The sequence below is a fragment of the Chiloscyllium punctatum genome, chromosome 4, assembly GCF_047496795.1.
Source record: "Chiloscyllium punctatum isolate Juve2018m chromosome 4, sChiPun1.3, whole genome shotgun sequence".
NCBI classification, from domain to species: Eukaryota; Metazoa; Chordata; class Chondrichthyes; order Orectolobiformes; family Hemiscylliidae; genus Chiloscyllium; species Chiloscyllium punctatum.
The window spans coordinates 52387412-52406664 of record NC_092742.1 but is presented as its reverse complement, the minus strand read 5'-3'; the positions used below and the strand labels follow the sequence as shown (position 1 = coordinate 52406664).

At 40.5% G+C, this 19253-nt stretch overlaps 1 protein-coding gene across 3 annotated transcripts in view; it reads left to right on the top strand.

Annotated features, from left to right (window-relative positions):
- nid2a (nidogen 2a (osteonidogen)) overlaps positions 1-19253 on the top strand; it is a 110738-nt gene that overhangs the window by 15345 nt on the left and 76140 nt on the right. For all 3 annotated transcript variants that reach the window (XM_072568709.1, XM_072568708.1, XM_072568707.1), the window contains exons 10-11: positions 5808-5939; positions 18505-18633. In XM_072568709.1, the coding sequence (XP_072424810.1) occupies positions 5808-5939; positions 18505-18633 (261 nt within the window). The remainder of the gene's footprint in view (positions 1-5807; positions 5940-18504; positions 18634-19253) is intronic.

Here is a 19253-nt window from a genome sequence, read left to right as displayed (position 1 = left end):
GTTAGGTGCATTAGTCAGAGGGATGGGTTACTGGGTGGGTTACTCTTCGGAGGGTCGGTGTGGACTTGTTGGGCTGAAGGGCCTGTTCTGACACTGTAGGGAATCTAAATCGAAGTCTAATCTAAACTTCCTCAGTTTTCTGAGAGGACATATCGGATGTATGTGCTGTTGTGTTATATCCTTGGAGAGCTAACATATATTGTTGAATGGAATGATAGCTTCATTGGCTGTGAAAATCACAAAGACATGAAAGTAGCAGCAGTGAAGATAAATCAAGGAAATTTAAAGGAGAAAACTCTAATCAGCACAGCCTCTTTAAAAAGAAGATGAGGAAGTGAAATTCTCACTCTCTTTTCTATCTGCTTTGCTTTCTGGTCTTGGGATAATGTAGTACTGTAGATGAAAATAAGAGTGAAAGGCATGTTGAAGACATTACTGAAAGTAAGGGAGGGAAGATTTCTCGAATACTTTGACGATAGGAATTTCTTCTTCTTCTGTAGGTGTTCAGTATTTGCTGCATCACGAGGCTGCTGAGGTGTGGGCAATAATATCTTGAAGACTCCCTGAGAAAGCAGGACTGTCCCAATATAGACAGAGAGATAAACTGCTGGAGCAGGATCATTGAGAAATTTATGTGTAGTACAATGATTTGCAGACTGGCTTAAGCTGATCTCTGTTGAAAGGTGGTCCCTGAGATTAACAAGGAAACTCTCTTGCAGATTTTGTTTTTTGAAAGATTAGGGCATCATCCACTAACTCTAGCAGAAAGTTTTCATCAGGTAATTGTCCAACATAATCTGGAACTTCTGACTGTTTCTGCGATTTTCTTTTTGTCCCCCTCATATCTCTGAAGTGTCAACTGGATGAGAACGCTGGTTGTAAGTACAAAATATTTGTAAATCTTCTGCAAGTTTCTAACAGCTGGGCTTTTAGCCTGATAGTCTAACTAAGGCAGTTTGACAGCCAATTCTTGTTGAGTTCTGGCCTGTTCAAGTTCATTCTGATGCTCGACTTTAAGCTTCATCAAGATACTCTGTGTCCTTGGGACTTTGGTAGTTTGGTCTTGTAGGTTTTGGCTGTAAGAAACTCTATAGCGTTTCTGTGGTTTGCTGATGGTTTCTGTTGCAGCCTTTTGCCGCTGTCTATACATATCAACAATTTCTGCACATTGATTCACTTTGGACTTAAAGATTTTTTTTCCCTATGGATCATGTTTTAGTAGCAACTGGGGTTGTGCTTCTTCTTGAAGGGCCATTTTTGGTTCTCTATACATTTTGCAAGGATTGTGTTGCATATAATTGGCTACTGCTTGTGCGGGTATGGTAAAACGCCCCCTGCCACCAGCTGCCTGAAGCATGAATGGCTCTGAATTTGTTTTGAAGCTCTGAGACTTCTTTCTTGTATGATTTTAAAATTTGTCTCTAACTCCATAATCCTAGGTGTCACAGATTCCATGGTGACTTTACTGGCTATTGGAACTTTTGAAACTTCATTTAATTATTTAGTGGTTGAACTAGTACAAGGTCAATTCCTTGTAGCAGTGGTCTGGCTATCTCCTCTAAAAGGAACCTTTTCTTCTAACTGTGGCTTCAGTTGCTGTTGCTGCATCTTCTCGCCAAGTTTGTTTAATCAGTAGACATCTTACTTCTTCTTTATCTTCTTCAAAAAATAATTGATTCTCCTTAAAAGAGACAGCTGGGTTTTTAGGAACAATGTCATTTGCATTCAATAGTATAGGAAGATCGAAAGTCTCAGACTCCAGTAAATGAATAACTTGAGTAGTAGCTTCTTTCTCTGTGACTGTATGATGAAAAAAACAAGCCAATTGTCCAGAATTCCCTCTGGTGACTGGTTTCTACTGCCTTTGGTGCCTCCTGTCCTGCAATTTTTCCCTGCTGTTTTGAGAAAAATGGAGATTCTGCTCCACTGTCTTGCAATGCTTGGGCAGGCATGTTTTTGCAGTGGAGAGAATGGATGACTGAATATATTGGCTTTATTGTCACATGTACTCAAATCAGTACGGTGAAAAGTTTATAAATCTCTACTTACAGCGCCATCTTAGGTACAAAGGTACCGAGGTACAATCGTTAATTACAGAATAGAGAAATGAAGAAGAAAAGTTACATTTCAGCTCTAGACAACATAACCATAGATCAGAAAACAAGAAACAAAGTTAAAAAGACACACATCACAGTCTCACTGCAAAGGCTGTCTACAGCAGGTCAGAGATCCATAGGGCACTGAGTAGAACTCCACATCTTCACTGTTTGCCAACTTAAGAATGTTTAAAGCTATACAAGCAGCTCTGCTTTATAAAGAATCACAATATTTACGAATTACTTGTAAGATCTCTGTAATCTCTATAATCGATATATCCGCTCTGGTATATCCAATTTATTACTAGTTTTCTGCCAATTACCTGCATCTTTACATAGCAGCATTCATCTTGTGGATCTGCATTGTCAGGAGAGTCAAATTCTTACTGTAATCTTGTCACATCTCCCAGCAAGTATCCATTCTCCAGTCTGCAGTCCTTGCTGCGTGTTTTTAATTTTCTGTGCTGCCAAAGCTGCCATTTTCTAGTCTCCCACTTTGCACTCAAAACCCTCCGTGAGACAGGTTCTGAGCGATGGAATCTTTTATGGCATGGATTGCATCCTTTTTCCTTTTAAATTTCTGTAATATTTCCCTCACTGTGGATGACAGATTTCACCTTGTTGCTTACTGCATACTCTGCATGGGTCTTCTCCTGTGTGCGCATTCCCATTCCATGGTTCAGTGCCTAGATAAGCCTTAAAAAGCATCACTCACTGAGCTCCCGCCACCACTGACCATCATTTCAATGATGCTCACAGCCCCACTTCCTTGATCAGGTTCAGACCTTAGGGCTGTCCTTAATGCTTTTTCTTTGACGTGATAACACGTATGGGCTTAACTTCAGTGTTTTATCACGGTCTCTAGTTCGGTCTCCTCGCCACTGCTGCCATCTAGTAAAGTGAGATCTCTGCTCTTGTGTGTAAACTTTATTAAACATAGTACTTACAGAAGACAGTAAGGGAGTTCATCTTATCTGGAACCTCACAGGCACAGGTTCAAGTTCCATGAGATATCACATCAGTATGACCTAGCTCCTTTCATACATGCTCAGCAGCTATATTTGGAGTAAAGAGACAATTCCCTTTCCTTGACAATCTAATGTGGCAGAGATGGCCCTTCTCACACAGCATCCTGGCCCTGGAAAGAGTCTACTGTTTGCTGATTCGTTGCTGCTTGTATCTGGACCCCCATTCTTATTTTAAGTGTGACTTGCATTGAATTGTGAGGGATAGGTAAAGTGCTTTGGCTGGGCTGTTCTCCCGGAAGTGAGCAGTGTTATCATCCTACTTGGTCGAGGATTTGTGTGTCCACTGGTGGTGACAGCTGTAATAGTAACTATCAGATCAGTATCCATCCGATTCTAAAAGCCTTTAGAAACAGTGCCTGTATTCAAATCCAACGACAGCTAGTATGCACGATTCTATTAACATACTCCTTGTGTTAGGCTTCTACAATGGATGACTCATTTGAGTAATATCAGCAAAATACAAACTCTGTTACCAGAGTTCTGTCTATCCAGGACTACAGGAGATAGACTGGGGAGTAGAACCAGATAAGTTGCCCATGCAGAGAACAGCAAGACATAATTGGCCCATTAGCAACCATCTATTCTGTAACATTCCAAGATTCCATTCCTAAATTATGAGATGCCTTTCTGGAACAGGCTCATTTCAAGGACTGGTTCAATTTAGATCAACAGAAGAATGGGGGCGTAAATACTGGCCTGGCATTTTACTCATGCTTACTGTCTCATTCCCACTCAAAACGCAGAACAAAAATCATCCTCATTCTTTAGTCTCCCTACAATGCTGAGGCCCACCTGCAAAGAACAAAAAGTTATCAGTAAAACTTGATATATCACTTGAAAAGGATTTGCTCCACCCTACTTCCACTGTAGAAGCACTAAGAGGGAACTGTGGTTTGATTGATCTGTATAAGTTTCAATCATCTCCCTTCATTTGGGTAGCATTGCTATTTTTGGAAAACCAGGCAACTTGTTATTCCTCTTCAGCTATAGTAAGACATTATGTTGAACAGCTACATGGCTTTTGCGAATGCTATGATTCTAATGTATACATGGATAGAACAGCAAGAGCAATTATAGTTATCCTGTACTTTTGTACAATATGCAAGATGCTGAAGACAAATGTTTAAGGTATTGAAGATTCTCCAAATGAAAATTTCATTGAATCTGTCTGCCATTAGCACCTTCCAGTTGAAGACTTAATTGGAATCTGTCAGCATGTAGCTAGCTGCTGCATTCCTGATGTAACTGATTGCCAGATTGCACAATTTAGCGCAGAGCTCCAACAGCAGGAACAAAAACAACTTGTTTTTTATTATCTGGCCAATTCTCCAAAATGATCAACTTTACACATGTTGCCATTTCTATAGCTGGTCATTATCTGATTCACATGTATTTTAGATTAGCATCTACCCCTCCACAATACAAACACAATTGTAACTCTGTTGTATGGTTATCTCATTTGGTTTACAAGTAAGACAAGGGACTTTTTTCAAAGAAGTTAACAAAATGATTCTGGATAAATACAGAAAATTATATCGCTCAAAATAAATGATAGCTGACAGGATCTCAGCAGGGGAAGGTTCTGTCTGACAGCTGTCTTAACATTTTTGAGGTATTAGTGTCCCAAATGAATTTGGAAAGTCATTATAAGGTGCTGTATCTGGACTGCAGGCAAACCTTTGATAAAGCCCCACTTAAACAGCTGCTGCTGTACTAGCTAAACTGCCTAGACAGACGTGGCTGAGCATCCTAAACGCTGTTCACTGTACAGCTGTATTTATAGCCCATTCATCAGAAGTGGTGATTAAACCATTCATTGATTCCTTGAGAAATGTATAAATGTCCACCAGTGTATTGACAAGTTTCTGTTGGTAAGGTACAGCTCCAACTGAAGGAAACCGGCTGTTCACATTTGTTTTGTATGTGATGTATTCATGAATGGAAATAAGTGAGAGTTAAGTTTTCTTTTCCTAAAGGAAAAGTAAATTTGATCTAGAATCTTTCTAACTACTCAGAGAAAAAAGTGATGGGCCATCTTCTTGTGTTGATGGTGCTCTCCCAGTTGTAAGTTAGGAAATTCTGGGATATTTATCAAAAAACATTGAAGGAATAGTGGCATGTGCCACCATTAGCATGATGTTGATCATAGGGGATGGTGTAATAGGCAATTATTATTTTGCTGTAAATGTAATCCAGTAATCTGGTCTGTAGATAATCATGTGAATTACCTCTGCAAATGAATATGATTTGATGATTATGAATATGAGTTGATACTGATTCAGTGTAATTTAAACATTCTAAGGTGTGTACCTTGCTATGGCAATGAAACTGCACAGTCTGCCAGTGATCTCCATCTCTTAGCCCCACACATTATTCAGGAGTAGGGGAAGACCACTATTTTCTTTGCAAGTTCTGTATAGTGAAGAACGAATTGAAATATTTCCTGTTGTCCAAATGGGACAATCACTATGTCTCTTTCTATATATTCACCAGCTACATCTATCTCTCCTACTTTGTCACTTTAACATTATTTAAACTCCACATGGGCTGCCTGTCAGTTGAAATAAAACAGCTTCAGAATTTTAATTAGTTCAATGCTAGTTCAAAAACATTCTCATTCTAGAAGGATTTATTCATTGATATATTTATGTAATTAATAGGACAAGATTTTCATTTTCCTCAGATATTGACGAGTGTGCTGATATTAGCACCCACGAGTGTGGAGAACATACTGTTTGCGTCAATGTGGCTGGATCCTATGGGTGTGACTGCCAGCATGGCTATAAAATTCTAGAGAATGGAAACACATGTGTTCGTAAGTATTTTTAAATACCTTTAAGTGAGTAAGTATATTTTTTGTGATTGTGCTTGGTAAGTAGTAAACAATAAATTAATGAAGTGATATTTGTATTTTAAATGTGCATCTTTATCCAAAAACCCTCAAGCATTATGTACTGCAAAAGAATTGAATGTTTCGATAAAGCACACTAATAGACAAATTCATTTTAAGTTGCTTGGATTGAAAAGTGGGTTTATGCAAAACAAGACAAGACAAATCCTATTAAACTGCAGTTAAATAGTGGTTATGTAAAACTAAAGGAGTGTTTAACTCCTGAAAAGACATGGAGTTCATGATCTGATTTAGAGTTTCAGGATTAAAATTAACACTACTGCAGAGATTAGAATGAAAGGAGTTTCCTTTCTCACTTACTATTGTTAATTCTCCAGGATTGCAAATTAACCACTCAGATATTGCAATCTATGAGTAACCTGGAACAAAAATCATAGGGTAATTAGAACTTTTTTAATCACTACATCATATTACCCCCATAAAACACACCAATAACAGTAGAGACAAACAAAGTTACCAAGAAAAACCAAATCAATAACTAAATTACAATCCTGTAGCATCCTTAAACATAGACACTCATTATCATTAGCCATCCCATGATAGAAAATGATATTTTTTCTTTTTCTTTTCTGTACCCAGAAGTGGTATCACAAACAACTTAGAGCCATCCCCCCACCAAAATCACTGACATTTTTTCCCCTTTTTTCAAACTAATAAAAACACTCATTGTATCCAATGGAGTATTTACCACAAAGTCCATTCTGGGCAAAGCAAACCATTCAAGGTGAGGAGGGGTATAGGGAGTGCAGGAAGGGAATAAATCAAAATGGAGTTGGAGGGGGAAAAGAGCATGATAACTACCTAGGGTCATGAATTTCAGCTATGTGTATTCATGTGAGGGAACAGGCTGATCCATATATTTTCAGGTATGTACTCCATGTGGCTTTGGGATCTGGCATGCAGTATTTGCTTCCATTTCTTTCCTTCTCTGATGCCATTCTGTCCCATCATTAAGACAATGAGACTTAAGCCATGATGCAGCTTAGTGAGCAAGTATTTATCTTTTTGAATAATTCGTCATAAGTTTCTCCTGGTCATTAATGTCAATGCTATAATGCTTCAAGGAGAGCTTATGAGTATTTTCATTCTCTTCCCTGGGTACACTGGCCTCACCAGAATTAAGAAAACGGGACCGGGCACAGGAAATGCTCATTGACCATTTGGGCCTTGTGTGTAGTACATCGTTGTTGATATTGCAAGTGCTTTGACTGACTGGTTGTGGAGCTGTCTTCAAGAAGGAAGTACCTTGTGTTTGATGGTCTTCCCATTGAATCTAAAGGAGGCGTTTCTGGTTAAAGTTTTTGAGAGCTGTCATATCATTGATCCATAGCTCAGGTCTCACAACAGTACAGAAATGCAGTGATGATAACTGGGTACATTCAGACTTTTGTTGACTTGCAGAGGTCTTTGATGTCAAACTTACTGCTGAAGTTTTTAGAAAGCTGAATTTAATCAGTGAATCTCCTAATCAGTGATGGCCTTTTTAAGGGAGGTTGTTGCCAAGGTATGGGCAATGTAAGAACAAGTGGTAGGAGTGAACCAAGCTACCTCTCGAACCTGCTGCATAATTCGTTACAACCATGTGAGATCTTCTGCCTGCTCTTCATGCTCGTTAATTCCCTGAGAAAGCAAACATCAGTCTATCACAGCCTTACAATAATCAACGATGGAGCACACACATCTGTCTGACTTCTGACAAGTTCCAAAAATCCACAACCCTTTCAGTGAAGAAGATTTTCTTCATTGCTGTGCCGTATCCTGAGATCATGCCTCCAAATTCTAGACTCCCCAGCCAGGGGAAACAATTTTTCACTGTGTACCCAGCTAAGCCCTTTCAAAATTTTCTAAATTTTACCTCTCATTCTCCTAAACTTCAGAGAATATAGGCCCAATTTATTAATCATCTCATCATAGGAAAACCATCTCACGCTAGAAGGAAATCTTTGCTATACTGGCTCCAATGCGTATACTGTATAATATTATTCCTTTAAATATGGAGACCAAAACGGTTCCAGTACTCCTGCAGTGGTTTATACAATGTTGCCAGACTTTCTTATTTTTGAACTTCAAATCCTTTGAAATAAAAATGAACATGATTGTTTGCCTTTCTGATTGTTTGCTATACCTGTATGTTACCTTTCTGTTTTCTTTGTATGGATAAACTGAAGTCACTCTGAACATCAACATTTGCAAATTCAATGCCTTTTACAAAAATATTTTGCTTTGCTGCTCATAATACTAAACTTCACATTTCCCATGTTAAACTCTACCTATTATATTATTATCCATCTGGCTTACTTTATAATTTTGGTCAGGAACCCAAAAGCCAACATTTCTGGTTCATACACCCATGCTGGATCTACATCCCTTATGCAAATCAACCTTCAAATATAAGTGCTGTAATTGGATGTGGCACATTGCTAGGACGTGAGAGCTATCTGTAATGCATGAGCAGTAAAAGGAGCAATGATGGGAACAACAGAGATGGCAACATCAAGGAGGGCCAGCAATATTTCATAGAATCATAGAATGCCTACAGTGTGGAAACAGGCCATTTGGCCTAACAAGTCCACACTGACTCTCCGAAGAGTAACCCACTCAGATCCATTCTCCTACCCTATTGCTCTACATTTACCCCCAACTAATGCATCTCATCTACACATCATGGCCAATTCACCTAACCTGCATATCTTTGGACTGTGGGAGGAAACTGGAGCACCCAGAGGAAACCCAAACAGACGCTGGGAGAATATGCAAACTCCACACAGACAGTCATTCAAGGCTGGAATTGAACCCGGGTCCCTGGTGCTGTGAGGCAGCAGTGCTAACCACAGCCACCGTGCTGCCTGTTTCAGTGCACAATAGTGGCCAAACGTTCAAGTTAAAGATAATGAACAGAATCCAGAGCATGGTCCTCTATGTGCTCAAATTTTGCTTTATAAAACCATGAATTAATTCCTGCCTGCATTGAACCTGGCATCTTGGCTGAATATCCAGCTAACTGTTCAGGTTTAGCAAATTACAAATTGAAAGTCATCATCTTGCCGTGCCTGGTTCATTAATAAGGAGGCTAACAGGATACTACTTACAGGTGAATGGCTTCATCATTTACCTCTATCCTCAAATTCAAAATTTGAAGGGTTATTGGAGGATTTGGGACCCTCCTGCTCCTCTTCTAACGCCTATGGGCAATTGAAAATCCCACATTCTATTCCTTTGCAGTCACTTTGTCTCCCCACAGCTTATAATCCCATCTAGCTTTGTATCATCATCAAACATAGATGCTGTACTTTCAGTCTCTCAATCTGAACCAATAGTATAGTTTGTAAATAGTGGAGGACTCAGTGTCCCTCCTTGCAGCAAACTACTAGTTGTAGTTTGTCACCTTGGAAGTGCCATGTTTATCTCTCACCTCTGCTTTGAATTGATTAACCAATGCAAGAGGTGGTTGTTTTCCAAGGATCAGCTGTGGACCTTGGTGGCATGTCAAAAAATAGCTGTATACTTCATCTCATTGGCCATTGCCAGAGTTGGACAGTACAGATATTTAATGCCAATATATCCTCACAGTAGGCATTAGGATAGTTCTCACTGCTGGCACTAAATGCCATTACGTTATATCCACATGATTACCATGGCATCCAGTGATTGGCCAGTTTGATCCATCAACAGGAAGGAGTTCCACTCTCTCAATATCCAACTGCAAACACAATGTGAGCTTCTTCCGTGTGTGCATTTGCTTTCCTGACAGCAAACATGACTCTTTCATCCGTTGTAATTCAGACTATGTCAGATCTTCAGACCAGCCACCAAAGTATGTGGATTGGCCTATTAGAGCATGTGAAAATTCACCCCTCTGTCTGTTCCTCTCCTACTCTGTTTCACTTCAGCCAAATCACTACACCAGTCTATTGTCTCAACTTTCATCTTTAGTTTTCTAAATATCAAGTCAGCCAACTAGCCCCCATCCTACATTCTACAATTCAAGCTGGGATTAGTGTCCTGGTGGAATGCATGGAGCCCATCCTAATGGAACAGCTCCTTTTTTTCTGGGCTAATGGTGCCAGTGTCCCATAAATTGCAAATCCTGATCTCCAAACCGACATGTGAGCCATTCATTTCATTCTCTAATTTGCTTGATCCTGTATTTCAGATACCAATCCAACAGCCTTGCTAACTAGAATTGGGACATCATGTTGGGGTTGTACAGGACATTGGAGAGGCCACTTCTGGAGTATTGTGTACAGTTCTGGTCAGCCTGGTATTAGAAGGATATTTATTAAATTGAAGAGGGTTCAGGAAAAAATTCTTAGGATATTGCTGGGACTGTATGGTTTGAGTTATAAGGAGTATCTAGAGAGTCTGGAATTTTTTTCACTTGAACATAGAGATTTATAAAATCATGAGGGAGTAGATAAGATGAATTACACATGTTTTTTCCCTAGAATGGGTGAGTTCAAAACTAGGGGGCATAATGTTAAAATGAGAGGAGAAAGATTTAAAAGGGACCTGAGGGGCAACTTTTTCACACAGAGGATGATTCGTATGTGGAATAAACTTCCAGAGGAAGTGATTGATGCAGGTATAGTTACAGCATTTAAAAGACATTCGGGTAGGTACATGAATAGGAAAGCTTTAGAGGGATATGGGCCAAACTCAGGCAAATGGGACTAGTTTATTTTGGGAAACTTGGTCAACATGAACAGGTTGGACCGAAGTGTCTGTTTCTGTGCTGTATGACTCTATGATTCTATAACTAAAAGAATATTATTATGATTTAGATCAAGTTTATGTAAAGTGTAGTCATGATCTAATTGAATGTTGGACAAATGTGTTGAAGATCTACTCTTTGTTTCTTTATGTGTTTCTTTATTTATATCTTACTCTATTCTATCGAAGTGTTAATGGTGCACAACCAAAAAAGGCTATGCCTGCAAGTAACTTCGCATTCAGCATAATTGCATGTCTTGAAACTTTGCTGAATTTAAATTTGAACAAGGGGTCATAGCCAATTGACTTTGGGTGGGAGCATATTTTTGCAGGGCTTCTGATTGGCTGAAACATAATCAGCAGTATGACCACAGGAGAACAGCAATGACACTGTTTTTGCCGGCATTCCATGACTGTTCTGCTAATGTTAAGTTGGACGAGCAGAAACCCAACACATTCCTTTCAGTTGACATTAAGTGAAACAACAAAAAAGACACACAACTTTCAAGTATAATACAGAGTTATTGCTGGTCTATTCTTAGCTGATACTTTTTAGTTCAGAACTTGTAATCATAGAGATCAGAATATTATGATTGTCAGTGTTGGGTTGACAGATGGGGAGGCCCATAAAAGTTACCAAACCTTCCTGTCCTAGGTTTGGAATTTGTTAAGTCACAGCCCTTCAAGTTGACATCCTAGAATTTTTTCAAATATTGTATGAATTGCTGTCTGTGCCACCATTTCAAATAGTAAATTCCAGGTCCCTACCACCCTTTGGATTTCATCCTCGTCGACCCTCTCTCTACCAGTTACTTTAATTCAAAGCCCCCTGGGTTTTGACCGAAGAGTCTCCTGAAGTAAATAACTCATCGCTATCTGGGCATCATTTTCATTTTCAGTCTTCAGAGAACGGAAAGATTGTTATGTGTAGTTAATTATCTGTTGATCTGCATTTCTGTACTTTCATGATGGAAACAAATGAACTGAAATTAGCTCTCTCAGGCTATCACCGAATTTTAGGGATGAGTTCCCTAGAGAGCGTGCTCCCTTCCTTTTGATGAGTCTGATAACTGCAGAGCTGCAGGAAGGGATGCAGGAAGAGGATTATTGGCATTGTGTCCAACCTTGATCTTATTTGTGACTCCAGGGTAAAAGGTTGCACACAAGTTGTTTTTACATATCCTGCTGAGGATATATTTTGAGCTTTGCTGAAAAATGTGCTCTGTAATCAGTATTCTGCCTGTGCTTAATGCAATTGTAGAAAACAAATGTGATGGAAGAAGTTTTCTTTTCCTCTCTGGATTTAAAACATTATTTAGTTCTCCAAGGATTACAGATGACATGTATAGTTTGGCAGAAGCAGTTTCAGCTGTTTATGGCACTGTAGATGTGATTTCAGCATTGCCTCTCATTATGCTGACAGCAGCCATTTGTTCTGCTTTGAACAAATCAACATTAATTTTAAATAGGGAACTAGCAGTGACAGTACAAACGCATTGGTTTGGGGAAAATACTCAAAGCGACGATTGTGAATTGTACCCCTATTTGATTAGAAAAGAAAACCGGCTGGAATGTAAAGCAAATTTCTGATGCTTTAGCATTCACTTTAACCTACTTTCCCAGACCTTTTTTTTCTAGTTCACCTGTAGAACATGGGTGTCGCTGACCAGGCCAGTGTTTATTGCTCATCGCCAGTAATCCTTGAGAAGATGGTAATGAGCAAACTTCTTGAATTGCTGCAATCCACGTGCTGTAGATAGACCCACATGCCATCTCAATTCAAGTAAGACAAGATAAGAATATTTTTCAAGACAAATCCTTTTCAATTTAATCATAGAATCCCTAGTGTGGAACAATGTGATTTGGCCCATCAACTCCACACCGATCCTCTGAAGAGCATCTCACCCAGGCGTATCCCATCCCCGTAACTTTGCATTTCCGATGGGTAAACCACATAGCATAAACAGCCCTAGACACTAATTTGCCATGGCGAATCCAGCTAACCTTCCCATCTTTACACTGTGGGAGGAATCTGGAGCACCTGAAGGAAACCCACGTAGACATGGAGAATGTGCAAACTTCAAACAGACAGTAGCCTGAAGTGGAATCAAACCTGGGTCCCTGGTGCTGTGAGGCAGCAGTGCTAATGTCTGAACCACCATGCCACCCCTAAAAACCTGGTCGAATGTAAAACAAGTTTCTGATTCTTTAGCATTCACTTTAAGCTACTGCCTAAGACCATTTTTAAAATTCATTTTAAAATTTGGAATCCAACTTAATAGAAAGTTGACATGAGAGTTCAAAATATGGTTTTCCTACCACATATCTGGTAGGAAATCAGATTCTGTCTGGTAGGGAATCAGATTCAAAGAGCAACTGCCACAGACATTTGTTATGTCTCTGTTTCCATTGAACAAATAAAACCATAACTCTTGAGAGTGAGTGCTTTCAATGTTAACATTTTGTAACCTGATACCCCACCCACTGTGCTTCAATTCTTGATCCCCACTGCTCCTGTATTTCTGTAGTGTTCTAATCACTAGCTCACAATGGACTCCATTATAGCTCACTGCGTTCCAGATCCAATGTGTGATGCCATGGGAGGTTGGTCAGTCATTTAAGGTATCAGTACAAATTCGATATAATCAGTTTTTTATTGTGTATATTCCTATGCGTGATAGCTTTGAAGTCTACAGTGAAAACTAAACATAATAATGATTACTTATATTAATACTGCTAGTAGTGCTAATTATTGTGAGTTGCTGAGAATTATACCTTTATTTTATAGCCTATCACTTCTGGTTATGCAGCTTCCAGAAAACTAGTGTGTTGTGTCATAAAGCAAATAGTTACACATCTTAATCACAAAATATACTTGTTCAATTTAACAATGAAAAGATTCTGAGGATAATTTGATGTTTGTGACTCATGTAACAGCGGAAATAAACAACACAACTTCAAATATCATTTTCATGTAGAGAATTCTATCACAGTGGTCATTACAGTTTTGCAAGGTGATCAACAGCTACTATTTTAACATTTCTAAATTTGTGACCCAGTGGAAGTATTGCCTTTAAACCACATGGTTTCATAAAATTCTGAGATTTCCCATTGAAGCATATAAACAAAATAAAATTGAATTGGCATGAACAGCTGATTAGATGACTTACAGTGTGGAAACAGGCCCTTCAGCCCAACAAGTCCACACCGACCCTCCGAAAAACAACCCACCGAGACCCATTCCCCTACGTGTACCTCTTCGCCTAAAACAGTGTCTCCACACAGACATTCACTGTGAGGCAGCAGTGCTAACCACTGAGCCACCATGCCACCCTTTCCTTTCTTGTAGTCTCTCCTGGGGCATTTCCACACCAAGTCCAGTTCCTCCAACTCAGCTTTGAATAAGGACAGCATGTACTGGAGTGTCTCTTGCATCCAGAGTCTCTTGCATCCAAACGCTCACACAATCAAGAACAATACTAGACTTACAATGGATGAGTAAAGATTTGGCTAAAGGACTGCTGAAGAGAATCAACCCTGAGTTCTAATGCAATTAGCTCACATCTACATCAACAAATGGTAAATCATAAACTAGAACAGTAGGATTAATTCTGTATTCCTCAGAGAGGAGGTTCCGTTCTAAGGGAACATGGTTCAGAGTTTAAAAATATAGCACTTTGGCCATGATTCATTGGCCAACACATTGTGTTCACAGAATTAGCCCAAAGATTTTTGACAAAGTAAAATTTTGATGTGCCAAATGAAATCAGACAATTTCCTGGTGGCAAAAATAGATTTGTGATTACTTCATTTATATATTAGCTATGCTGTATGGTTCTATGTTTTATGTTATATTGAATAATTGAATGGCTGAATTAGGAAAACCTCTGGCAGAAAGTTTAAAAAAAACAACAATTTGCATTCATATAGCATCTTTAATGTAATGCGATGTCTTAAAACACTTCACCTGTAAAGCAGAATTTGATACCAAGCTGCACAAAGTGAGGCGAGTGGAGATAAACAAGGTCATATATTCAGCTCCTGAAGCTCATTAATCTCATCTGCACACACATTTGCTGAGCCAGTGGCATCTGCTTTGACTTAGTCATAATCCTATCATGGATGATAGCTATGTAATGAAGACTTTCTGTATGGTGACTGGCCATTGGGTCGTGACACTTCGATGTCCATACCTTTGTGACAAGAAAACTAAGTGAAACATGAAGATAATGGACATTAATGGGAGACAGTTACTGATAGCTATGACTCCTGAAGCCTTCTGTCTGTAAGAACATTGAACGTGATGAGCAGAAATGAAATGATCAACTGGTTGGTGAGACCCTGGGAAAACCATAAATCAATGAATTGTGCACCTTCTCAGCCTGATACCTTCCTTTGCAGCAAATGTCAAATGCCCATTGTCCAGTTGGCTTCTGAGGCAGCCTGAGCAATATAGAACATAGAAGAATACAGCGCAGTACAGGCCCTTCGGCCCTCGATGTTGCGCCGATCAAAGCCCACCTAACCTACACTAACCCACTATCCTCCATATACCTATCCAATGCCCGCTTAAATACCCATAAAGAGGGAGAGTCCACTACTGCTACTGGCAGGGCATTCCATGAACTTACGACTCGCTGAGTGAAGAACCTACCCCTAACATCAGTCCTATATCTACCCCCCCTTAATTTAAAGCTATGCCCCCTTGTAATAGCTGACTCCATACGTGGAAAAAGGTTCTCACTGTCAACCCTATCTAACCTCCTAATCATCTTGTACACCTCTATCAAATCACCCCTAAACCTTCTTTTCTCCAATGAAAACAACCCCAAGTGCCTCAGCCTTTCCTCATAGGATCGTCCTACCATACCAGGCAACATCCTGGTAAACTTCCTCTGCACCCGTTCCAGTGCCTCCACATCCTTCCTATAGTATGGCGACCAAAACTGCACACAATATTCCAGATGCGGCCGCACCAGAGTCTTATACAACTGCAGCATGACCTCAGGCCCCCGGAACTCAATTCCTCTACCAATAAAAGCCAGTACGCCATATGCCTTCTTCACTGCACTATTTACCTGGGTGGCAACTTTCAGAGATCTGTGTACATGGACACCAAGATCCCTCTGCTCTTCCACACTACCAAGTAGTCTACCATTAGCCCAGTAATCCATCTTTTTATTACTCTTACCAAAGTGAATCACTTCACACTTAGCTACATTGAACTCCATTTGCCACCTTTCTGCCCAGCTCTGCAGCTTCTCTATATCCCGCTGTAATCTGCCATATCCTTCCTCACTGTCTACAACTCCTCCGACTTTCAATACTCAACACCGAGTTGACCATGATGATGCAAACCATCATCTCATGAGACAGATGTTGCTGCCAGTACAAGTGAAAGTGGATACAAGCTTGGTCAAAAAAAGCAGCCTCAGAAGAGCATATTAAAAGAGGAAAAAGAAGTATAAAAATAGAAAGGTTTAAATAAGAAATTCCAGAGTATAGAGCCTGAGCAACTGAAGGCATGACCATCAATAATGGAGAAATTAAAATTGGGGATGGTCAAAGGCCAACATTTGTTGAATGTAGATTTTACATAGGGCTATGGAGCTGGAGGAGGGGTGTGAGGTAGGCAGAATGAGACAATGACAGGATTTAGAAACAAGGATGATGATCTTCAAATTGAGATGTCGCTGGACCAGAATCCAGTGTAGGGCAGCAACAGTATCCTTAGGATACCGGCTGCAGAGTTTTAGATCGGTTCAAGTTTATTGAGGAATGAATATGGAAGGTCATGTACGTTACCTTCTAAAGGTAACGTATATGACTGAAGACTGCAGCAGCAGATGAGCTGAGGTAAGGGTGGAGTTATGCAATATTATAGAGGTGGAAATAGACAGTCTTAGTCATTGTATGTCAGAAACTCAACTTTGGCACCAAAGACACGAAAATTGTAGTCAGCCCAGTTCACCGTCAAAATAGTTGCTAAGAAGAGGATGGCATCAGTAGCTAGGAATATTACATTACATGCAATACTATATTGATTAAAATGTTAATGATATGTTGCAATGTTTCCACACATTACCGTCTTTAACAAAGCAAACTCCACCACAGATAAAAGAACTCATAATGCAGGCCCAGTGAGAAGGGCTCATGAACCTTCCAACATTAAAGTATTTTGTATAATATCCGTTAGTGTCTGATTACACAAGCCTATTTATTTTCCATAGCACTGTATTTAAGTACACAACATGAAATGGGCTTTAGTCCTACCTAGAGGAAAGTTGTAGCTTGTTTCCCTGTCTTTGCTGGAACCAGAAGAATGTCAATTTAGGTAGCACTCAGTGTTGCAATTGTCTCTGACCAGTGAAGTGTGAGTCGAAGAGTGTGGTGCTGGAAAAGCACAGCCGGTCAGCAGTATCCCAGGAGCAGGAGAGTCGATGTTTTGAGCATAAGCTCTTTATCAGGAATCATTCCTGATGAAGAGCTTATGCTTGAAACGTCAACTCTCCTGCTCTTTGGATGCTGCCTGACCATCTGTGCTTTTCCAGCACCACACTCTTCAACTCTGATCTCCAGCATCTGCAGTCCTTACTTTCACCCAGTGAAGTGTGAGTCAGTCAGGGCTCACACTGCACCATCCATTAACCACTGTGAATATGTGCGTGTGTGTGTATCTGTTTGTTAACAAGCTCCAACATAAAGAACATTTTTTTGTGAAGGGATTGCAGTGCTTATGCTTCCAATGATGGAACTCTACTCTTTTACATCCGCCGACATTTCCGCCACCTCCAAACAGACCCCACTACCAGGGATATATTTCCCTCCCCACCCCTTTCCGCCTTCCGCAAAGACCGTTCCCTCCGCGACTACCTGGTCAGGTCCACGCCCCCAAAAAACTCACCCTCCAATCCTGGCACTTTCCCCTGCCACCGCAGGAACTGTAAAACCTGTGCCCACACCTCCTCCCTCACCTCTATCCAAGGCCCTAAAGGAGCCTTCCACATCCATCAAAGTTTTACTTGCACATCCACTAATATCATTTATTGTATCCGTTGCTCCCGATGCAGTCTCCTCTACATTGGGGAGACTGGGCGTCTCCTAGCAGAGCCCTTTAGGGAACATCTCCGGGACACCTGCACCAATCAACCACACCGCCCCGTGGCCCAACATTTCAACTCCCCCTCCCACTCTGCCGAGGACATGGAGGTCCTGGGCTTCCTTCACTGCCGCTCCCTCACCACCAGACGCCTGGAGGAAGAACGCCTCATCTTCCGCCTCGGAACACTTCAACCCCAGGGCATCAATGTGGACTTCAACAACTTCCTCATTCCCCCTTCCCCCACCTCACCCTAGTTCTAAACTTCCAGTTCAGTAACTGTCCCCATGACTTGTCCGGACTTGTCCTACCTGCCTATCTCCTTTTCCACCTATCCACTCCACCCTCTCCTCCCTGACCTATCACCTTCATCCCCTCCCCCACTCACCCATTGTACTCTATGCTACTTTCTCCCCATCCCCACCCTCCTCTAGCTTATCTCTCCACGCTTCAGGCTCACTGCCTTTATTCCTGATGAAGGGCTTTTGCCTGAAACGTCGATTTCGCTGCTCGTTGGATGCTGCCTGATCTGCTGTGCTCTTCCAGCACCACTAATCCAGAATCTTTTAGAAACTACCTATTTAGGAGAGTAATAAAAAATTTGAGGAAATTTGAGTGATGCAAATTTGACTAAAGTCAGCCTGTGTTATTTTCTTGCAGCTGTTGACCAGTGTACTGAGGGTTTATGTCATTCACATGCAACTTGTTATGACACCCCTGGCTCGTACGTCTGTCGATGTAACCCTGGTTATGAAGGAGATGGTACCCATTGTAGACCAATCGAACCAGGTAGGAATCCAAAATCAAATCTTATTTCCAAGTTACTTTGTGTCTATTAAAGGATTTGATTTGAAGGATGTGGAAAAGCAGGAGAATTATCTTCTGCAATCATACTTTTAAGAAGAAGGTAGGAGGTTTATCTAACAGATTTAATATTATTTTGGCTCTGTTAACTATGTGGGAGTCCAGGGTTAATTTGTAGTGCAGAGTTAAAGTGTGTGGTACTGGAAAAGCCCAGCCAGTCAGGCAACTTCTCAGGGGCAGGAAAATTGATGTTTCAAGCATAAGCCCTTCATCATTTCTGATGAAGTCCTTACGCTCAAAACATTGATTCTCCTGCTCCTCGGATGTTGCCTGAATGGCTGTGCTTTTCCAGCACCACACTCTTCAACACTGGTCTCCAGCATCTGCAGGCCTCATTCTCTCCTATTTAATTTGAAGTGCAGTCTTGTTTTAAAAAGAGGTGACCCTGGGTGCTTACAAACAATATCCTAACAAGGCTTGGCTGTTAAAATTGGTCAAGTCTCCCTACCATCACTCCTATCTCAGCATTCCATTCACTCTGCCATGCTTTTGCCCAGGAATTAAAATCCAGCCCTATTTCTTAGTTTTCCATACAGACAGTCTCA